The sequence below is a fragment of the Rhinatrema bivittatum genome, chromosome 4 (genome assembly GCF_901001135.1).
Source record: "Rhinatrema bivittatum chromosome 4, aRhiBiv1.1, whole genome shotgun sequence".
NCBI classification, from domain to species: domain Eukaryota; kingdom Metazoa; phylum Chordata; class Amphibia; order Gymnophiona; family Rhinatrematidae; genus Rhinatrema; species Rhinatrema bivittatum.
In genome coordinates, this window is record NC_042618.1 from 434,598,396 (window position 1) to 434,618,980 (window position 20,585).

General features: G+C 40.4%; 1 protein-coding gene across 1 annotated transcript in view; it reads left to right on the forward strand.

The window, feature by feature from the left end:
* Positions 1–20,585, forward strand: part of TXNRD1 (thioredoxin reductase 1) — a 75,829-nt gene that overhangs the window by 19,577 nt on the left and 35,667 nt on the right. Inside the window, exons 2-7 of the mRNA XM_029601517.1 lie at positions 462–571; positions 13,091–13,213; positions 14,170–14,242; positions 15,488–15,607; positions 19,019–19,161; positions 19,260–19,375. Coding sequence (XP_029457377.1) covers positions 462–571; positions 13,091–13,213; positions 14,170–14,242; positions 15,488–15,607; positions 19,019–19,161; positions 19,260–19,375 — 685 coding nt within the window. The remainder of the gene's footprint in view (positions 1–461; positions 572–13,090; positions 13,214–14,169; positions 14,243–15,487; positions 15,608–19,018; positions 19,162–19,259; positions 19,376–20,585) is intronic.

The following is a 20,585-nucleotide window of genomic DNA, read 5'->3' on the forward strand; positions in this document are numbered from 1 at the left end:
AAGGTGGTGGAGGAAACAAAATGTTCCCAGCAATTTGTTTACCAGTGAAATTAATATCAGAACAAAAAGTATTCGCTTTTGTGTTACTGAAGAAGCAGAGTGCCAAAGGTTTTATAGTATTTAAAGTTCTCTTATGCTTAAGCTGAGCTTCAAAGCTTAAAATGCATACAGTAATTGTCATTCTTGAATTAGGTTTCATGTCCTGAAGTCCATCCTGAATACCTTAAAGGCATTTGATTGGTAGCAAGAACCGTCCAGTCATTCTTACATCGTCAAACTTTTCATTCCCCCCCCCCCCCCCCTTGAGAAATGTTTGGCTTCATTCCAGACGTAGACGGTGATCAGGAGGAAGTGAGTGACTCATGAGAGGTTGTGTGAAAGAGAGGCACTCCTCCTGTGACGTACACACCTAGCTCAGCCTTCAAAAAGGAGTGTTACACACACTTTCTCTTAATCCCCAGAGAACGGAGACAAATTTCAAGAAGTCCTGTTTGAGCTAACCATGGGAACGACTGTACCAATTGTGTTCGTGAAACAGAAGCCAATAGGAGACTATGACAAGATATTAAAGGTAGGACACTCAAAGTTTCTCTTTCCTTTATATAGGTGGCTGCATTTCTACTTCTGTTTTGCATGAAATACTTTAATGGATATTCTAAATTATACCTTGTAATTGGAAAGGACAGTCGGATCAATTGATCAGCTGGCTTTGCTTTTATAATTCTTATACAATACATTCTCATACATTAAAAAGGAAATGAACTTTTCAACAGCACTGTGGCAGTGAAATAATGGTTTATTGATTATAAAAAAAAAAAGCAGGAAAGCGCATTCAAATATAACATTTGTAGGTACTTCATAATAACCTAAGTTATAAGACAGTATTGAAGGTGCCTTTATTATATACGAATGTTACTTTACACAAGTTGAGGGCATATGCAGTCCCTCCAGTAGAAATTGCCTCACCTGATTTAAGTGCAATAGGTCAGCACATCTCCAAGAATATAGAACATTACTGCTAACTATGGACAGCGAAATTTAGAAAACATTCTCCTAAATGAGTAAGACGGGTATTATCAGAAAATTGTCATCTCTCTTTTCTTTATGATATGTAAAGAAAGAAAAAGCGTTGGTAGTGTTTCGTAAGATGTTTAAAGGCCCTGTGGGAGATATGCGCTCAAGTCGGGCCAGCGTACACTGAGAAGATTTTATAAGCCGCCTGTGTACGTGCGTATCTTCTGCTACGCTCACAAGTCAAACGTTTTTTTAAAAGGGGCATGGGCATGTTGGGAGAAGACCAAGAGATGTGTGCTTAAATACTTACGCGCACAGCCATGCGCCGGGATCCCCTGCTATATAACTTTACTACTGCTATGGATGGCGTGTAAGTAATAAAATTTTAAAAGGTAGGCTAGTCAGCGGGGTTTTAAGGGTTGGGGCTAACGGGGGAAAGGGAGACTATTAAACTAGGGAGGTGGGAAGTCCTATCCCTTAACTGGGTGAACTGGGAACAAACTGGGAAAACTCCCTATGGTGTCGGCACTCGTCCCTTATAAAATTCTCCCACGTACGTGGTAGAAGTGGCATTTGCGTGCTTGTGCGTGCATCCATTTAAAATTGCACGCACATGTACACTTATCCAGCCTATTTTTATAATATACACGTGAATGTTATAAAATGGATGCGTCTCTGGATGCGAGCTGGCAAATGTGTGCACATGTGCACCTGTGTGCCTGTTTAAAAGTCACCAACCCTATGAATAAAAAGTCTTAGAAAATTTCACTGAATTCACAAATTTCCATATTCTAGAAATTTCAGTTTTCGTTTTGGTAGTTTGTCCAGCTTTTGTGAAATTCAGCAAAGTTCATGAAAGAACTTTCATTATATTTGAGCGAGTATTTTCATTTTATGGTAGTTTGTGTTTCCTGTAGTGCTTGAGAGAGCCGTCCCCTTTTCTGTTTTTGTTGGGGGGGGGGGGGGGGGGGGAGCAGAGAGAGGGCCTGGAAGTTTCCTCTTGCTCTTTTGGGTTTCCACCTCAATCAGAACTGAGGCTGGGATTTAGCACCATCAGCCCTCTCAAGCTCATCTAATCTAGTCATCGCAGCAACAGTCCCCGACCAGTGGCTATGCACCAGGAGCTCCTTGTGAAATCCTGAAATCTGGCTACTGTTTGTTTAGCAATGACCGAGACTCTCTTCTCTCAGGCGCTATGAACGCTGGCTCTACAGCAACTCCTGCTCTGGCCAGGTCCTCAGCATGGTAGTGCTGTACACTGCCACTGAGCCACTAGACCAGACCAACCCTATCTTTTTCTTTTAAAGAACACGTTTCTCCACTATCTGGTTATAGAAGTAAGTATTAGCACATGACAGGGTGTGCACGTGCAAGCCTTCAGCATCAGGCAGTGGGAGGGAATGCAGCTGCCACTGCTGTGGTGACTCCTGCTGGCAGAAGAGCGACACTGGAGGGGACTTCTCATCCAGCCCTCAGCCAGCAACGAAATGTGTCACAGAGCCATGCCGTCTGGGTAGGGACCTTCGTTTTATTTTTCCCAGGAATTTATCAGTGTTTATTACAAGAACACATATAATCCCTTGAAAAATGCTGAGTTGTTTCTTTACACTGATTTCTCCTGCTTTTGTTCTTGTTGTAATAAACAGTGATGAATTCCCGGGTAAAATAAAATAAAAACTGAAAACAAAAAGCCCTGTGTCTGGGGAAGAGAAAAAAGCAGTGCTGCTGTGCACTCCAATTAGTAGAATTGTTCAGAAAAGATTGATTTGATTTATTTTTTAAAATAGAAACTTAACAAGAAAACAATATAACAAGGGAGAGAGTGAAACAATGAATTTGGGCCAGATGTACTAAGCATATTCCCATATAAACAAAGATTCATCAAGGTTTTTTTCCCATGGATACTGAATAGGAAAAAAAGACTTTTATTTTTATTTATTCATTTATTTATTTGTTTAAAAGTATTTATTACCCGCCCCCTACAAAAATGTCCAGAGCAGGGCACAATAAAACATACACAATTGTCATAATGACAGAACAAACCAAAAATAACAGGACATTCGTGCTTTAAAATAACTATTGGAGCAATGAATCATGTCCAAAATGGGAAAAACCCTTCAGTCTGATTTGTTATCTGTCAGAGTTAGTAATGACCTTGTAACTCATCTGTGACTTTGATGCATGGGACAATTCATGATCCTGTAATTTAGAGTAAATAAAAACATCATACCTAGTCGTTACATTTTCTTTTTATATCTTTACACTGTGATGGCTTTCTGAATCTGCTCTGTTTGCGAATGGCACTAGGATGAGCAAAAGCAGACTATGAATTTGTTCCCTCTTACTAGGGTCCTTCGTTTTCAGTTTTTATTTTATTTTCCCTGGGAGTTTATCAGAGTTTGAACTAACTAACAAAAATGGCAGAAAATCAGTGGGAAAAAATGAGTCCTGTTTTTCCACTGATTTTCTTCTGTTTTTGTTTTTTTTGTTGGTTATAATAAACGCTAATAAATTATTGGGTAACATAAAAAAACTAAAATACGAAGGCCCCTACCTGTTACTCAGTTTTTAACTTCTGGCTAATGTTCAGCATCACTGATGATTAATGACAAACCAGACTCTTTCCCTCACTGTTGCTTTTCTTTTTATCCTGGGCAGTGAGCATTGCCCTACAGGAAATAGGTAGGGGTTCACTTTAATGAATTCCAGTCCTTGACGTTAATGATAGATAAAATCAAATAGTAAAGTCCCACAAACTGAGTGTATATATAACTTTATGAATGGGGATCATTTTGCTCTTCTCTTTGAGTAATTTCAGATCAGATTTAATTTTAGCCAGGTGATACTGACATGTTGTATCCATTCTATGTATCCAAAATTGAAGTGGCCTTTATTGTTTATTTACCTGAGCAGTTGTATCTGCAAAGCTGATTTTTGATAGGTACAGATTAGTGGTAGATAGACATGTCAGTGAAGACCCCAGCCAGCCTTCAGAAGAAGCATCAACATGATGCTTCTTCTGAAGCATCATGTTGTCTATCTCTACCTACCTATCTACCAGTCTCTATCTACCTACCTACCTACCAGTCTCTATCTACCAATAAAAGTCTCTATCTACCAATAAAAGAGATAGAGATAGATAGATAGTCTCTATCTACCAATAAAAGAGATAGAGATAGATAGAGTCTCTACCAGTCTCTATCTATCTCTATCTCTACCTACCTACCTACCAAAAAAAAAAAAAAAAAAAAAGAGATAGAGGTAGATAGATAGTCTCTATCTACCAATAAAAGAGATAGAGATAGATAGAGTCTCTACCAGTCTCTATCTATCTCTATCTCTACCTACCTACCTACCAGTCTCTATCTACCTACCTACCTACCAGTCTCTATCTACCAATCATTACAATGTTTTACTTCTCGTTAAACTGTTTATCTTTCCTCTAACTCTAATCCCAGTTAGAATGACCCCGTTTTATTGTAACTTTTTTCTTCCATGCACTTGTTTTACTTTTTAATGTATACTCTTATGTTATTAGTTATTTACGTTATAATGTATTTCTCACCCCTTGTTTTATGTAAACCGACATGATACGAACTCCGTGAATGCCGGTATAGAAAAATACAAATAAATAAATAAAAAAAAAATAAATGATGGACAAATGCTTTTTTCCCAGTCTACATGCTGCATGCACTTTTATAAATCAGCATCAGTGTCAGTAATATTTCCATCTTCATCTAAGAAACCTAATGTTGCATAGGATGTCAGCAATTTGGACAGTTAGAGCAGATCCCTATGTGGAATAACTGGCATGTTCGTACAGGTCTGCTTTTTCTATACCCTACCCCTATCCTGAGCACTCTTATCGCTCATGTCTGGTTTCTACTACCAGAAGAAGCTACACCCTTCCTTTCTTTTTTAGTGAATATTGCCTGCTTCATCTACCCAGAAGTGCCCAAAGGCATGTCTCCGAGCACCATGGGATGAGACACTCCCTAGTGTCAAAAAGTACCACCTTTCTTTTCTTTTTCAAATGACATTTTCTCAACATGAAACTTCTTGTCAGCAATCCTGGATTTCACACAGTGGAAGTGACATTATTCATGGGTGTGGTATTGACAAGCTCTGCAACACCAGCCAGGTGTGTGACTCAGATAATTTTGCCTTAGGAATAGAAACATAATTCCCTCTCTGACGAATGACTCATCATAGTCTTGAGTTTGTATTTTAGAGAAACAAAGTTACTGATTTCCGGTGTAGTCCGGTCTCTTTCTGAAGAAAAAGTTCTGTTCAATTTTCCACTCAAATGAGAAAAGCATCATAAAATCATTGTACAGTAATGTATGGATAATGGATTTTCCTCATACTGCTCAAACCCAATGGTGATATTGTTCTGACACCACAAGGTCACATTTGTGTTTTGCTGTACAAAATATTTTCAGCATAAATTCAGCTTTGCTATTTTGTTGTGATTCTTTGTTGAGTTTCATTAACCTAGAATTTGTCCCAGAGAGTGAAAATTAAAATAGGACTTCTTCACTGATGTACCTCGTTTGCCAACATTTTTAGCTCAGTCTTATCAGTAACATTACTGTTCACATTACCAGATTATGTATCTATTATCTAACCATTTACTGGTATGCATATACTTTATGGTGGATATCTATCTATCTATAATACGATTAGCACTCGGTGGGTTCTGTCAAGGACCATGCTGATTTATAGCTCTGGCCAGGAGGAGGTGCTGATGCCATCAAACACATCTAATTTACTAACAGCATGTGTTAGTGAATTATTGCAACGCCACTGGACCAGAATGAGGCAGAGGGTCAGCTGTGAGGCTGTGGAACCAGAAGGAGACAGACAGGTGGATGGGCTGGATGACAGTAGATACCGGTCCCTTCATGGGTAGGAGATGGAAAAAGAGAAGAGTGCTTGGTTTTTGCTGGTGAGAGGGATGGGAATGTTGGGGTCAGGTAGAAAGGAGGGCAGGTATCCAACTACTCATTGTCCTGCAAATGTTTTGCAGGTGTTCTCCAGTGTACGTTGTACATGCCTTCTTTTCAGCTAATATACTTGGATTGTTTTCATCTGATATTACATGGGTTGTCAGAGATAAAACAGAAGAAAAACAGCAGTAGTTATGTGAGATTTAGCATTTGCCTGAAGTAATAGTCTGTTTTCTAATAGTGATATTCTGTTCAAGTCAGAGAACCAGTGGTATAAATTGGTGTTGTGCCTTGAAAACTAATGCTCAGATCAAGGTAGGAATACTTTTAACTCTAGCCTGGTTGTTTTGTATATCTTGTGAGTTTTATGACAGCAGGGAACTGAAATATGATGGTAGCTCAGCCTGACACAAACAGTACAAGTGCTAAATTGTGCTACACATCTGACTTTATTTTATCAGAAGTGGAATGTTTTAACCGGTGCAAAAATAGAAGCTTTGCACAGTTCAGGTACAAATAGATGAACTGCACTATCAAAACCCTCTTCCGTGTACATATCCAGATCAGTCCAGACTCCCGGCGTTTGCTTCCCTTCCAACAGAAGGAGACAGAGAAAGTTTCACTGACACTGTACATAACCCACTATACTACCTGCAGTCCCCCAGTATTCCTCTGTCCCCAGCAAATGGTAGATGGTGTAAAACCTGCAGTTTGGCGAGAAAGAAAAAAAAAGGATTAAAAGACAAGAACACTTCTGGATCCTCCCAGGGGGTTGTGAGGTCTTGGTGGGGCCATCCCCCCTGGTTTGAGGTGGATGAGCAGGAGGTTGCTGACCCTTCTGATAGCTCAGTTCCGGAGGCCCGTAGGGTGGACATCTTGTGGTCCAGATCCCTCATCCCCCACATGACAGCAGTGGAACCTGCTGGCAGTTCTGCCATGCAAGCCGAGTGGAGCAGAGAAGTATCCCTTTTATACTGTTTGTCCTGGGCTGGGTCACTAAAGTTTGGTAAAAGGAGACGGATTTAGCCAGTGGTCTGGTTCTCTGTTGATCTGCCATGCAAACACTGCTTACTGAAGATACGGGAATTTCACCTTCTACGGAGTAGAGGAAGAAGAGTGAGGAAGGAATATCTTCATGGAGAATCACTTTTTTTGGACAATTTGTCTACAGAAGAAGAGTTGAACTCTGAGAAAACATGGAGAAAGCGAAGGATTACATTTTCCCACTAAAACCTTGAAATATTGGTTGAGAAAGTGCGAACACATGAGACAAAACTGGATTTGGATCAAATAAAATTAGCATAGCAGTAAAAGCTGTTACTTTGAAGACCATGCGTGGTAGAATCAGTGCTCTAAGAGGGGCAGACCTGTGGAACACCTCAAAGAGATGGTACAGGAGAGCAGCCCAGCAGACTGAAGAGAGACCTAGTCAAACATTTGATCTTGCACCCCTTGAGAAAGAAGTGGAGGCTTCCCTGCTTCCCTTACTAGACTATGGAGTTGGAGATTAGAACACAGAAGAATTCTTGTACTTTGATAAGGGTGGTAAGTGTAGATATCTTTATTAATACTAATCACGTAAGTATAGATACAATAATGCACATAGTGATTATGTAGCTGTTATAAACAGGATCCCTGTTTATGAACAGAATATATTACTTCTTTATTTCCTGAATAAAACAAAAAAAATGACAAGTATATGTTCAATGTCATTTAACAGATAACCATAATCCAGATGAGAAAGCTGTGATGGAGGAAGATAGTGGAAATGAGTCAGATGCCACAGTAAATATCAGTTTTGTTTCCTATAGCCCTTGCTTAGCTATATTATTTGCCTCCCCCATCAAAGAGATCTATCTTTCTTAAGTATGCAATACATCCACACCCACCCTCTCAAGCATTGGCACTGCCCACGTTTCCTTAGACCCCTGAAGTGGCGTGTCAATCATGGACTCATTAGCCAAACCCAGTTCCATATGTGATACTTCCTTTATGCTTTCAGTTGATGGGAAATTTGTTCTTTTGGATTCATCTGAACAGTAGTTAACCTATTTTTCTAGAGTCATATCTACTACTTCAGGAAGATTTCATGGTGGGATTACTGCACCGTCTGTTAGGTCTCAGGGTAGGCTAAGTGCATCATTGAGCAGGCTGAAGAAATCTAATAATGCTATGGAAAGCAGAAATGTTTTGACTGAATCTATAAATGTTGAAATGCATAGAGCAGATCAAAGATAGCTATCCCCTTAGAGATACTTTTGAGTAAGAGACACACTCAGATAGATTAACATTGCTTCCAAAGTACTAGCACCAGCCAGCGCTCCTTCTGACAGAACTGTTAGTAAAAACTCATCATCCATCACTGGGCAAGGGCAAAGTGATCAGGGACATATTGTGAAGACATAAGTTGTTCAACATAGAAACATATAGAAACATAGAAATGACGGCAGAAGAAGACCAAATGGCCCATCCAGTGTGCCCAGCAAGCTACGCACTTATCCATTTTTTTCCCCTTTTTCTCTCTCCCACCTGTTACTATTGGCTTCCAGTACCCTCCAGCCCTAATTCCCCTCCACCCCACCACCAATGTAGAGAGCAGCGCCGTATCTGCATCCAAGTGAACATCCAGCTCAATTAGGGGTAGCAACCGCTGTAACAAGCAGGCCATACCCCTGCCCCATACTCTCACCCACCCCTGTTTGTTTGTTTTTTTGTTTGTTTGTTTTTTTTGTTGGTTTTTTTTTTTTGAGATGGCAGCCCTCCATCCTTCCGCTCTGTGAAGGTGGAACACCAACATACCAACACCTGGAGTGAGGAGAATTAATCTGGCCTAGAACAGACAAGACAAGCAACGTAAGAAGCAGCAGTACCTCTACTGCTCATATAGGGGCAGATTTTCAAAGGGTTACGCACGCCAGGCCTATTTTCAAAAGGTCTGGCGGCGCGCATAAAGCCCCAGGACGCATGTAGGGCCCAGGGCTTGAAAAAATGGGCAGTCTGGGGGCAGGGCGGGGGCATGGTGGGGCGGTCCAGGGTCCGGGCAGGGGCATGGTCAGAGGCCTCTGCAAGGCTGCTGTGCCGGTGGATCGTGCGCCGGCAGTCAACCAGCGGGTGCAAGTTATGCCTGCCTCTGGCAGGCGTAACTTCTGAAATAAAGGTACAGATTTTTTTTTCAGGCTGGGGGGCGGGACAGGTAGGGGAAGGGAGGGGAAGGTAGGGGGGGAAAGGAAAGTTCCCTCCGAGGCCGCTCCGATTTCGGAGCGGCCTCGGAGAGAACGGGGAAAGCCAGCTGGTCTCCCCGAGGGCTCGGCGTGTGCAAAGTGCACTAGTGTGCACCCCCTTGCGTGCGCCAACCCCTGATTTTAAAACATGCGCGTGGCTGCATGTACATACATTTTTAAATCTGCCCCATATGGTTTTGGAATATTTATATCTTATACATGCTTATGTAGACATTTTTCTAGATATAAATAAGTTGTGTCAAAATATAAAATATACTGGAATTTGTACATAATGTATCTGCCAGACTAATGCTTGAGTTGTAATTAAACACATTGTTGACAAGGTGATGCACCTCTGCCTTCCTTTACTCTGCCTAGATGATTGCAAGGAGAGTTAAGGACAGGATCAAGAATAACAATAATAATTATTATTATCTCAATTTACAAAAGGTGGTGGGTTCTTCTACAGACATCCCATGAGGCAGCCCTAGATTGTGCAGCATGCAGCTATGATGTCACATATGCATTGAACTAATACTGCAGGACTTCCGCTGTAGTTGAGATACCTGAACTGTTTTTTCATTAATTCCAAAGGTCTTCTCAGTCATAGACCTTTTCCTGTGATACACCTGGCTCTATATCACCTGTCCAGGGTTTGAGAGGACTGAGGTTTGGTGCCTTAAGCTGGGGGCTCAGTGCAGAGATATTATCTCATATGAAAGCAAAAACATTTATCGGTGAAAGATGTACTTACGGGAACAACACGTTCACAGCTGAATGATGTGCAAATCTTAAATATTCTGCTGTTACATTGGTGATCCGTAGAGAGAGTTTTGACTCATCTAGCTGCAAGATATGCACATACTTTTGTACAGATGGGGGCCAATGCAACATGGGTGCACTAAAAACGGGTACTCATATTGAGCGCCTGTTTCCCTAACACACGCCCATCCACCTCTCCCAGGCACATGATGCAGTAGGGAAATGAGTTGCTGCGTTAACCTATTTGGAATGTTAATCTGTATTCAGATGTGCATAATGTGACATTCTGTTTTTTATACTGGTTCCAATAAAAAACGTTTAAATAAAAAATAAAAAAAAAAAAGGCGCTAGGGGAAATTGTGCATCCCTAGCACCTCATCGGCAATGGGCACCCGGGAAAGACAGCTGTAAGTGTGGGTTAGGGAAATGGACGCTCAATATGAGCATCCATTTTCTCTCACTACCAGCACAATATACATGCACAATATGCACAGCCTGGACCATGTTTTTTGTGTGCCCTGAACATTTTTTTTTGCCTGGTCAAGCCTTTTTTTGATCCTCATACGGCTTTCTGTGGTTCCTCCTACTTAGTATTCCAACGATACTTTGTAGGAAGAACCACAGAAAGCATGTTTTTTGTTTGTTTGTTCAGCCCTTAAGCACGGAATGACTTAACGCCAGTGCTGGGGTTTGCATTAAATTTTCCACTTTAAGCTGGGCAAGTTGGGTGCACAGTCATTTTATGCATCCCGGGGTGATGGCTAATAGCATCATCTACATGAATTTGATTGGACACACGTTTTGCATCAGGTGTTAGCTTAGTGCATCCAAAATGCATGTCCAATAGAGAGTTAACTGGTGTGCTGGCCTGCGCGCCCGATATTCCATTGGCTTGATGGAGTTTGTAGCCCAGTTTGCAAGGGAAATTTCTGGGGCTTTTTCCTTTAAAAATTAGGTACCACTGAATATGTGTGTGCAAAAGGCATGCATATTTGTATATTTGATTGTTTTGTATTTGATGTATATTGTTTATATTTTATGTGTTCTATGTGATTTATTTGTATACCACTTTTGGGATATTTTAGGATAGGTGGTTGTTAAATGCAAGCATTAAATAAATGCGTTTTAGCCTGGATAAAAGTACACGAACTATGGAAGCCCACATGCACTTTTTTGACAGGCTGAGGGCGGCTTTCAGCCAGGCCAGTTTTTTCTGGGTAAATGGCCTGGAAAATTGTCTTCCCCATGTGTAGCATCGCATGTCATCTGCATATAAAAGAATATGCATGCAATTTATTGCCCCAAGCAAATCTCAGAGCAACAAGCGTGAGTGCTGCCTGGGCTCTGGGGAATTTAATGTATTTCTCTGCCCTCACTAGCAGAGTCTGCAACACTTGTTGTTCTGGAAAAGGTAGCTGGTTTATTCCAACCTCTGCTGTCGCGCTGGCTTGGAAAGGTGAAAACGTAAGGGCAAACAGTTTTATTTGTCACGGTGCAGGCTGGGCTCGGCGCGCGCAGGTTGCACAAATGTGCACCCCCTTGTGCGCGCCGACCCCGGATTTTATAAGATACACGCAGCTACGCGCGTATCTTATAAAATCCAGCGTACTTTTGTTTGCGCCTGGTGCGCAAACAAAAGTACGCGATCGCGCAGTTTTTTAAAATCTACCCTACAATGAGTGTATGCAGTGCAACAATGGAAACACACAAATCTACGGCAGTAGACTGTATGTTGAACAGCTATCTTTGTACAATATCTTTCTCAGGCATTTGAAATAATATCATTTTATCCCTAAAAACCCTTTCCCCTCCTACTCTTTTGTGACTTCTTAACTCCTGCAAGGCAGGGTCACTGCCTTCTCAAATACAGTAAAGCTCGGATGCTGAATGGAGGCAAAGAAGAGCTTAAAAGGCAGCCCAGTCAGGATTGTCCGGCTTTCCACTTGATAAAATGCTCTGCCTTACTTGCGTCATCTCATAGTGCAGTTTGGTTGGTACAGTACATTATGCAGGTCCATGGTTTGCGCTAAGGATGCCCTTATTTTTTTGTTCTACATACATTAAATTTGACTGCTCCTTTGTATATGTATTAGAAGAAGACGAAGCATACTGCGGCCCAAAACAGAGGGAATTTAGCACTGAAATGATGGCACAAACTTGTTTTGCACACTGGATGCATTACAGAAAGTGGAGATGCTTGATATTTTGGCCTGTTAATTTATGTGTTAGTGCTAATAGCTAGAACAAGTTTTTGAATGTAACCATCATATAATAATGTGTGCTTATAAGTCATGTGTGACAAATCTCATGCACACGCCAAATTATAGTCATAGGTCACCCTGCACTCTCATTGTATCCAAATTTAGGTATCTACTTCATATATTAGATTTTGTTTAAGGCTTTTTTTTTTAATTGCATATGAAATAAACTTATAGGAGACAGGATAAGTCTTCAGAAGACCTGTCCCAATGTTTCGAAACACTGGCTAGGTGTTTCGAAACATTCTGCATAAAGCAGCATACTAAGCTGTGTTTTTCACTTGGAGTGTGCATGAGATTTGTCACACATATAACTTTACAAGCACATGTTATTCAAAAAAATTGGTATAGTTGATGTATATCAGCTTCCGGTTTAGAGGGCTCTTTGTTATTGCTTGTTTGACTATTCCCTTGGAAAGATCTTTTTTAGTTGTCGAGTATTAACACTAATAGTGCCATACAAGTACTGAGTGAATTTGAACATGAGAAGCAGTTAAAAAACCATTAAAAGTAGGCAGGAGACCACTCTTAACCAGCAAGTGTCTGACACATCATCCTTAACATAGTGTAGAACAAATTAACAAGGCTTTCCCATAATGTGGGAAGAATTACTGTCTGTGGGTTTTTTCTTTCTATATTATTTACCTTCATATAAGACTAAAGAAAAGAAGGATGTGACCAGCAAAGTATAAAGGCATTTCATTCACTGCTGTCTTGATCAGAAACAGTGCATAGCATAATGTATAAGTTGTTGTTTGCATTCAATGTCTTGCTACAATTTGAACAGCATGGTATTTTCTATATGATCAGTTTTATAGAGACGTATGTAGTGATGTGACTAAAGCTTTCATACATATGTAGATGGTTTTTTTTTTTCCTTTTGCAGGCAAATACAACTGGCATACTGGAAAAGCTGCTAGAAATCAGTGGCGATGCTCCCACTCCAGATACCTATGACTTTGACCTCATTGTTATTGGTGGGGGCTCTGGGGGCCTAGCAGCTGCAAAGGTAAGCATAAGGAATTCCCATCCGTCCAGTACAATTAGAACTAGATTTGGTTCACCCAGCACTAACCTTTGTTTTTCTGTGGGTGTGTTTTTCAGAATTCTCCTTTTACCTAGCATGTTTTATAATCTCTGTACAGCTAAAATAGTTATTCAACAAAGAAAATGAATATAGCGAAAATTATTTTTAGCCTAGTTTCCTACTGGAAAACTGGTCTTATAAAATTATCATGTCTGCATGTCTTTTCTCCCCCTACCCTACTAATAGCTTTTTAATCATCCATCCAATTTCATTCACATTTTTGCCACAGGTAGTAAAGAACCCAGTGACCCCCTTGGCTCACATTTTTCATTTGCCCGTGCCATTCTCTAAGCTTTGAATTAGCTTTTTTACCTTAACTTCCTCCTGGGGAAACAGGCCAGGTTACATCATTTGTAATTTTGGGGAGGTCAGAGCACATTATGATGTCATCGAACATTTTTAAAGCTGTCCTGCCATTGGTTGGTAGTCAAAACCATATGCAGATTCCTCTACCAAAGAAGGAAACTAAACATCAGGAAATGTTCACACATTTCCATGTTATGATGTACTTTTTTGCATTCTATACCACTGTTACTTCAGGTCCCACTAATCTTACTCATACAGTATTTCTAGTATGCTTACTGCCCTAGTTTCAATTGTTTATTCACCGGAGAAAGTGAAAGCCTATGACAGACAACTGGGAGAGGATCTGTTATTACTCAGATAGTTCACTGATATTAACAGTGTTAACCTAACCTGACATGGACAATATTGTAATCTTGGCATTCATCCCATGTAGTATTATTCATCAGCAATACAAAGCAGTATGGGCATACAGAGTACGTCAGCAGTTAGTACATAGTGGAGTTTATAAATGCCCATATCTAACCTGCAATATATTGTATTTGTGATATTCCTTCTTATGAATTTCATTTTAGGAGGCTGCCAAGTATGAAAAGAAGGTATTGGTGCTTGATTATGTCACACCAACTCCTCTTGGAACCAGATGGGGTAAGCCTATGAGGAATGATGATGTTAATTGCTCCCATCAGACCTATGCAAACATAAAATGGTTTGCTGGACCAGAATTACATAAAAGCCTATGAACATTATTTGCAGAAGAGCCAGATGGAAGTGTTATGAGAGTGCAAAGATTCTTCTCTCTTTGCACTCAAGGAAGGTGATAACTGTTACTGAGGTGATACATGGTAGCCAAAGGATAATGCTAGGCAGTCCTAAGACCAGTAGAGTTTCAGTGTTGCTCAGATGTGTTTTCAAGTTGCATAGGGGTAATAAAAAGGGGAGAAAAGGGGGTAAGGGGATGCAGAAATAAATGGAGATAGGGAGGTCCATATTCAAAAGCCATTTAGATGGATAACTCAAATGTTATCTGTCTAAATGGCACAATTGGCATATTCAGCCACTTAACTGGCTAAATTATATCCGGATAACTATTTATCTGGCTTTAATTTAGCTGGATAGAAAAGGAGCATTTTAGGGGCGTTCTGGGGAGGTGTTGAGTCATCCGGCTAAATATTGCACATTTCCCAGCTGGATAACTTTAGACTGCTGCAGAGTTAGCCAAATAACTTTGTACATAACCGGGGATATTCAAAACGTATCCGGTTATGTTTAACGTTATCCAGGTATTGTTAGTCATATAATGTTAATCGGGGATATTCAGTAGGACGTTTGCTGGATAACTTGTCCATTAAGTGGCCCAACTGAATATTGGCCTCATAGAAGAAAAAGACCTCTGGCCATTTGTTTTTACTTCAGGCAGTTACTGTTACCCATTCTGAAGTATGCAGATTTTTAAAAATTTGATTCTGATTATGGACAAAAATCATTGGGGTAGATGTTCAAAGTTAAACATTTAAGTAAGTTATCTGGATAAGATTTATCTGGCTAACTTACAAAGGGATATTCCACAGCACGGCTATACTACTGAATATCTCAAATAAATCACTAATTAGTTGGATAAGTCTTATCTGGCTATCTTTAGACCTGCTATTGAGCAAGTCTAACTTATCCGATTAACATAGCTAGAAAGTATCAATATAGCTGCTTATCCAACTATGTTAACCGGATAAGGAGCTCCTCTCCGAAACGTGGCCAGATATTCAGCCACACCACTTAGCCGGATACGTCCTTACTTATCACAAGTCAAAAAACCCCCCCAAAAAACAGAACAATCATAAATGGCACTGAATCTCGACCTCATTATGTTTGTATTTAAACTTTTGTCTTTTTCAGGGCTTGGAGGCACCTGTGTAAATGTGGGCTGCATTCCTAAAAAGCTAATGCACCAGACAGCTTTACTGGGACAAGCCCTGCGAGATTCCCGCAAATATGGATGGAAGGTTGAAGAAAGAGGTACTGTGTGCCGACAAAGGAAAACGCTCTGGAGTTTTAGAGTGTATATGGCTGACCAAATGCAGGCCAAAGGCAGCCTTAAACATAGAAACATAGAAATGACGGCAGAAGAAGACCAAACAGCCCATCCAGTCTGCCCAGCAAGCTTTCACACTTATTCTTTTCATACTTAGCTGTTACTCTTGGCCCTTATAAGTAACTTTTTGGTTCTATTTCCCTTCCACCTCTGCCATCAATATAGATAGCAGTGCTGGTGCTGCATCTAAGTGAAGTATTTTGCTAATTGTTTAGGGGTAGTAACCACCACACACATGCACACTCACTTTATAGACATAGAAGTAATTCTTACTGGGGTTAGCAGAGTGTACATATAAAACAGGAGCTGTCTAGTAGCTCTTACTAAATACTAGGGATGTGAATCGTTTTTTGACGATTTAAAATATCGTCCGATATATTTTAAATCGTCAAAAATCATTAGGGCCACGATACAATACCAATTCCCCCGATTTATCGTCAAAAAATCGTAAATCGGGGGAAGGGGGAGGGCAGGAAAACCGGCACACTAAAACCCACCCCCGACCCTTTAAATTAAATCCCCCACCCTCCTGAACCCCCCAAATGCCTTAAATTACCTGGGGGTCCAGCGGCGGTCCGGAACGGCAGCGGTCCGAAACGGCCTCCTGCAATTGAATCGTGTTGTCTTCAGCCGGTGCCATTTTTCAAAATGGCGGCGCAAAATGGCGGCGGCCATAGACCAACACGATTCGACTGCAGGAGGTCGTTCCGGACCCCCGCTGGACTTTTGGCAAGTCTTGTGGGGGTCAGGAGGCCCCCCCAAGCTGGCCAAAAGTCAGCTTGGGGGGGCCTCCTGACCCCCACAAGACTTGACAAAAGTCCAGCGGGGGGCCGGAACGACCTCCTGCAGTCGAATCGTGTTGGTCTATGGCCGCCGCCATTTTGCGCCGCCATTTTGAAAAATGGCGCCGGCTGAAGACAACACGATTCAATTGCAGGAGGCCGTTCCGGACCGCTGCCGTTCCGGACCGCCGCTGGACCCCCAGGTAATTTAAGGCATTTGGGGGGGGGTTCGGGAGGGTGGGAGATTTAATTTAAAGGGTCGGGGGTGGGTTTTAGGGAGTTTTAGTGTGCCGGCTCACGATTTTCACGATACTTTAAACACCCAAACGGCAACAATACGATTCCCTCCCCCTCCCAGCCGAAATCGATCGTCTTAATGATCGAGGACACGATTCACATCTCTACTAAATACACATTAGGTAGTTTCCATGTCAGAAATAGCAAAGAACCCTGCTGTTTGAGCCATCTTCATGGACCGGCATTTAACGTCAGTCTCATACACTGCTAGGACAGCGCACCCTCTGTTAGTTAAAAAAGGAGAAATAACTGCATGTAGAAGTATCTTGGGTTAGAGCCAATTTTTTGCACTATTAATCCTCCATCTTCTTTGAAACTAAAGAGGAAAGGCGTCCCAAAGAGCCCTATAAAAGCGTTCTTACTGCTTTGATGCATAACTTTTATTTAAACAAGCTACTAATGGTTTGCTTATTATTGATAGTAATAATGGGTGGCATTTAGCCAGATAAATTGTGAGTTATCAGCTAAATGTCAACTATTGAATGTTTATGCCACTTATACGGCTAAAATTTAGCCAGGTAACATAGTGGCATGTAAGTTTGATGTGAAAATCCTTGGTAAAGTTATTGCTATGCAGACTGTTTAAAAATTACCCTCATAATCTCTTATCCTGTGGTTATTCAGATAAGGCCTCTCATCAGCTTCTTCTAGTGTTAAAAGCTACCGCTACTTATCTTTTCCTGAACTTTCTAGCATATTTCACTGATTGAGAAATCATTGCATTGATCTAAAGTCTGATTTTGAATTACACAAACATTTTTATGCATCTCCTGGGCCAGTGAAAACTGGCCCAGGAGATGTATCTGAAATAGTGGACCTATTTTTCATTTGTTTTATAATCAGTGTAAAATTTGCCCAGTTTCTGCAGCCACACTTAGAAAGAAAGAAAGAAAGGAAAATATTCTTAAAGGTTACAAAACATATGCTCTGTATGATCTTCAAAGTGGCTTCTTCATATGCAACATGGAGATGTAAACTCTGACAACTCTGAGACTAGCGCTCAAAATTGGTCTGTGTGGAGGAAGCCTGGGAGTTCTCTGGATTTCCAGTAAATGATAGACTGAACTATCCCTGGGTATTCTGTGGATACTATTAATGACAAATGTAATCACGTTGTCTTCCTTCCTACTCTCTGATATGTTGATTAGACAAGGATTATATTTCTCCTAGCCCTGTTTTCATGATCTTCTAATTTGTTTTATGGTGTAGATAATTTTCTTCCATCATCCTCAATGTCTTCTTCATTTAAGTTTATTTTGTGCTCTGCATGATTTAGTTGTTTGATTCCTCTGTTTCTTTCCAAGTCAGTGATTGTAATTTGAATTTCTATAAAATCCCTGATTTCGTTTCTCTCTTACTGTCTGTTAACGAGAGAGTCTCTTCGTTTCTGCATTTGTGTTTGAGAAAGTTCCTAGGTTCAGCTTCTTTGTCTCTTCTCGTGGTTAGTGTTAGGGGTGTGCAGGGAAAAAATTTTGTTATTCATTTCGTTTTTTGTTTTGGTGGCTGTTAAATGGTTTTAGTGCATGAAATTTAGTATTTTTTTCTGTCATGTCATTTTAGAAATGACACAGAATAAAACAACAAATGTTTCAAGTGAAAGCACATCCCTAGTTAGGGTCCTGTTCCATTTCCTTTAGTGCATGTCCTCAAAGTAAGGAATTTGTTCTTTTAGTTTTAAGGTTTTTCTGTTATGTTGGATATCAGTATTCTTCACTTTTGGCCAAGTTATCTGGCTTTAAATAGTGTTGAATTAGCTTAATAATTGGTTGAGACAAAAGAATGCTGGAAATCTGCAACCACCTTGGTCCTATACACATAAGACACTCCTAATTAAATAAGTTATTTTTATTATTATTATTTTCTCTTTAAAAAATCTTGCAGTCTCCGGTCAGGCCAATGGCTTTGCAATTTGTTATGGTAAAAATAAATAGATGAGCAAAGTATAACAATCATATCTCTTTAAGGTTACATACATGATACATAACCTAATGTTACAGTCCTACAGCAAGATTTCAATGAAATACATTTTAAATTGTACCCTTTCAAGAGTGTTCTGCTATCTAAATTATCTATAGATTTTGACAGATTGGAGCACTTGAAGACTGTCTAGCATGTCATGTTTGCTTGCCTTCATCTTGATTTGGTACAATGATTGTGCTTTAAGGAGTTCCAAATTCTCTGTGCCACCCAGAGAACTGGGAAAATAAGAAGGTAATCAGATAAGGAAACTGAATGACCTTGTTTTTCCCTGCACAGTGAATCATGATTGGGAAGTGATGACAGAAGAGGTTCAGAACTATATTGGCTCACTGAACTGGAACTATCGAGTGGCTCTCCTGGAAAGCAGGGTCAAATATGAGAATGGCTATGGAATGTTTGTTGGCCCACATAGGATTAAGGTAAGGTCATACAGACAGTTGGCATTTCACTCTCTTTTCAACTAAAGAAACTTATCTTGAGAGAATAAAATAACCTGATTTCATTACCTTATTTACAGTCAACAAATAAAATAGGGAAAGAGAAGTTTTTCACAGCTGAGAGATTTCTTATTGCCACTGGTGAAAGGCCCCGGTATTTGGGTATCCCTGGAGACAAAGAATACTGCATTACCAGGTAAGAAACGTTTTTTTAAGAGTTGGATTTTAGATTTAGTTACTTGCTTTTGCAATTCAGAGATCAAGAAAAGTTACAATCAGGTACAGTAGGTAGTTCCCTGTCTCCAGAGGGCTTACAATCTTAAGTGTGTATCTGAAACAATGTAAAGTGAATTGACATGCTCAAGGTCACAGGGAACATCATTGGGAGAGGTGGGATTTGGACTGTGGCTCCTCTTGGTTTTTAGCCCGCTGCTCTAACAGCTGGGCTGCTCCGCCACTGATCATGGAAGAAGAAGAAAGATCTTTTTATTCTTCTCGGAATCATTAAGCATATTGACCTAAAAATGCTTTGAGAGAATCCATATGCTTTGGCCTCAGTAAATTGTTTGCCTTGACAGAAGTGGGTTCAGAACGTCCATTTTTTCCAAATGTTCTTTGCAATTCTGCACTGCCCCTTAATTATTAATACTGTCCACAGTTAAAGCTAAGGGCAGAATGAACTGCTGGCTGTTCTTTTTTATGCAAGATTTCGGTTACAGGCCCACATCCTCAGATTTTAATGCTAATGAGGTGTCGGCAATCTGCGCATAAATATCTCATATCTATTGCCATCTGTCACAGAAAAAGGAGAACCATTTTCAAAGGGACTTCTGTGCGTAAAATAGTGTTTTACGTGCAGATGTCTGCTTTGAAAATTACCTCTCCAAATCTCCCCTGCACAAGGTACACCTGCTATTTTCCTGAAAATTTTACGCACAGGCAGTCGAAGTTTATAAAGTAGATGTGTAAGTCCACCCTGGCCAATCTCCACCCCCAGAAATGCCTCTGTTCAATCCAGGTAAACATACGCACTAACATGACATATACATTTGTAAAAGGCCACTTATGCATGTAAGTCCACTTTGAAAATTTTAAATTAACACACATATTAGAAAATGACCCTCTGTGTGCACATGGTAAAAATCCAGCGTGAACAAGACATATTGGCTTTACCTTTCTCTCTGAATATAACTCAGTTCCATTTGCACCTCCTCCAATGGTTTTCTCCTTTGCTGATATCTACCATAAATGCAGATTTTTGTGCAGATTATCAATGCGGTAAGAGCCAGTTGCATTGTTTGTTTTCATCTAAACTGGTATCTCTGGGATCCTGTGATAAGGCTACCAACAGTTCGTTCAGTTAACGAGGCAGCGTTTCCACTTTTCTTTCTGTGCCATTGACTGCT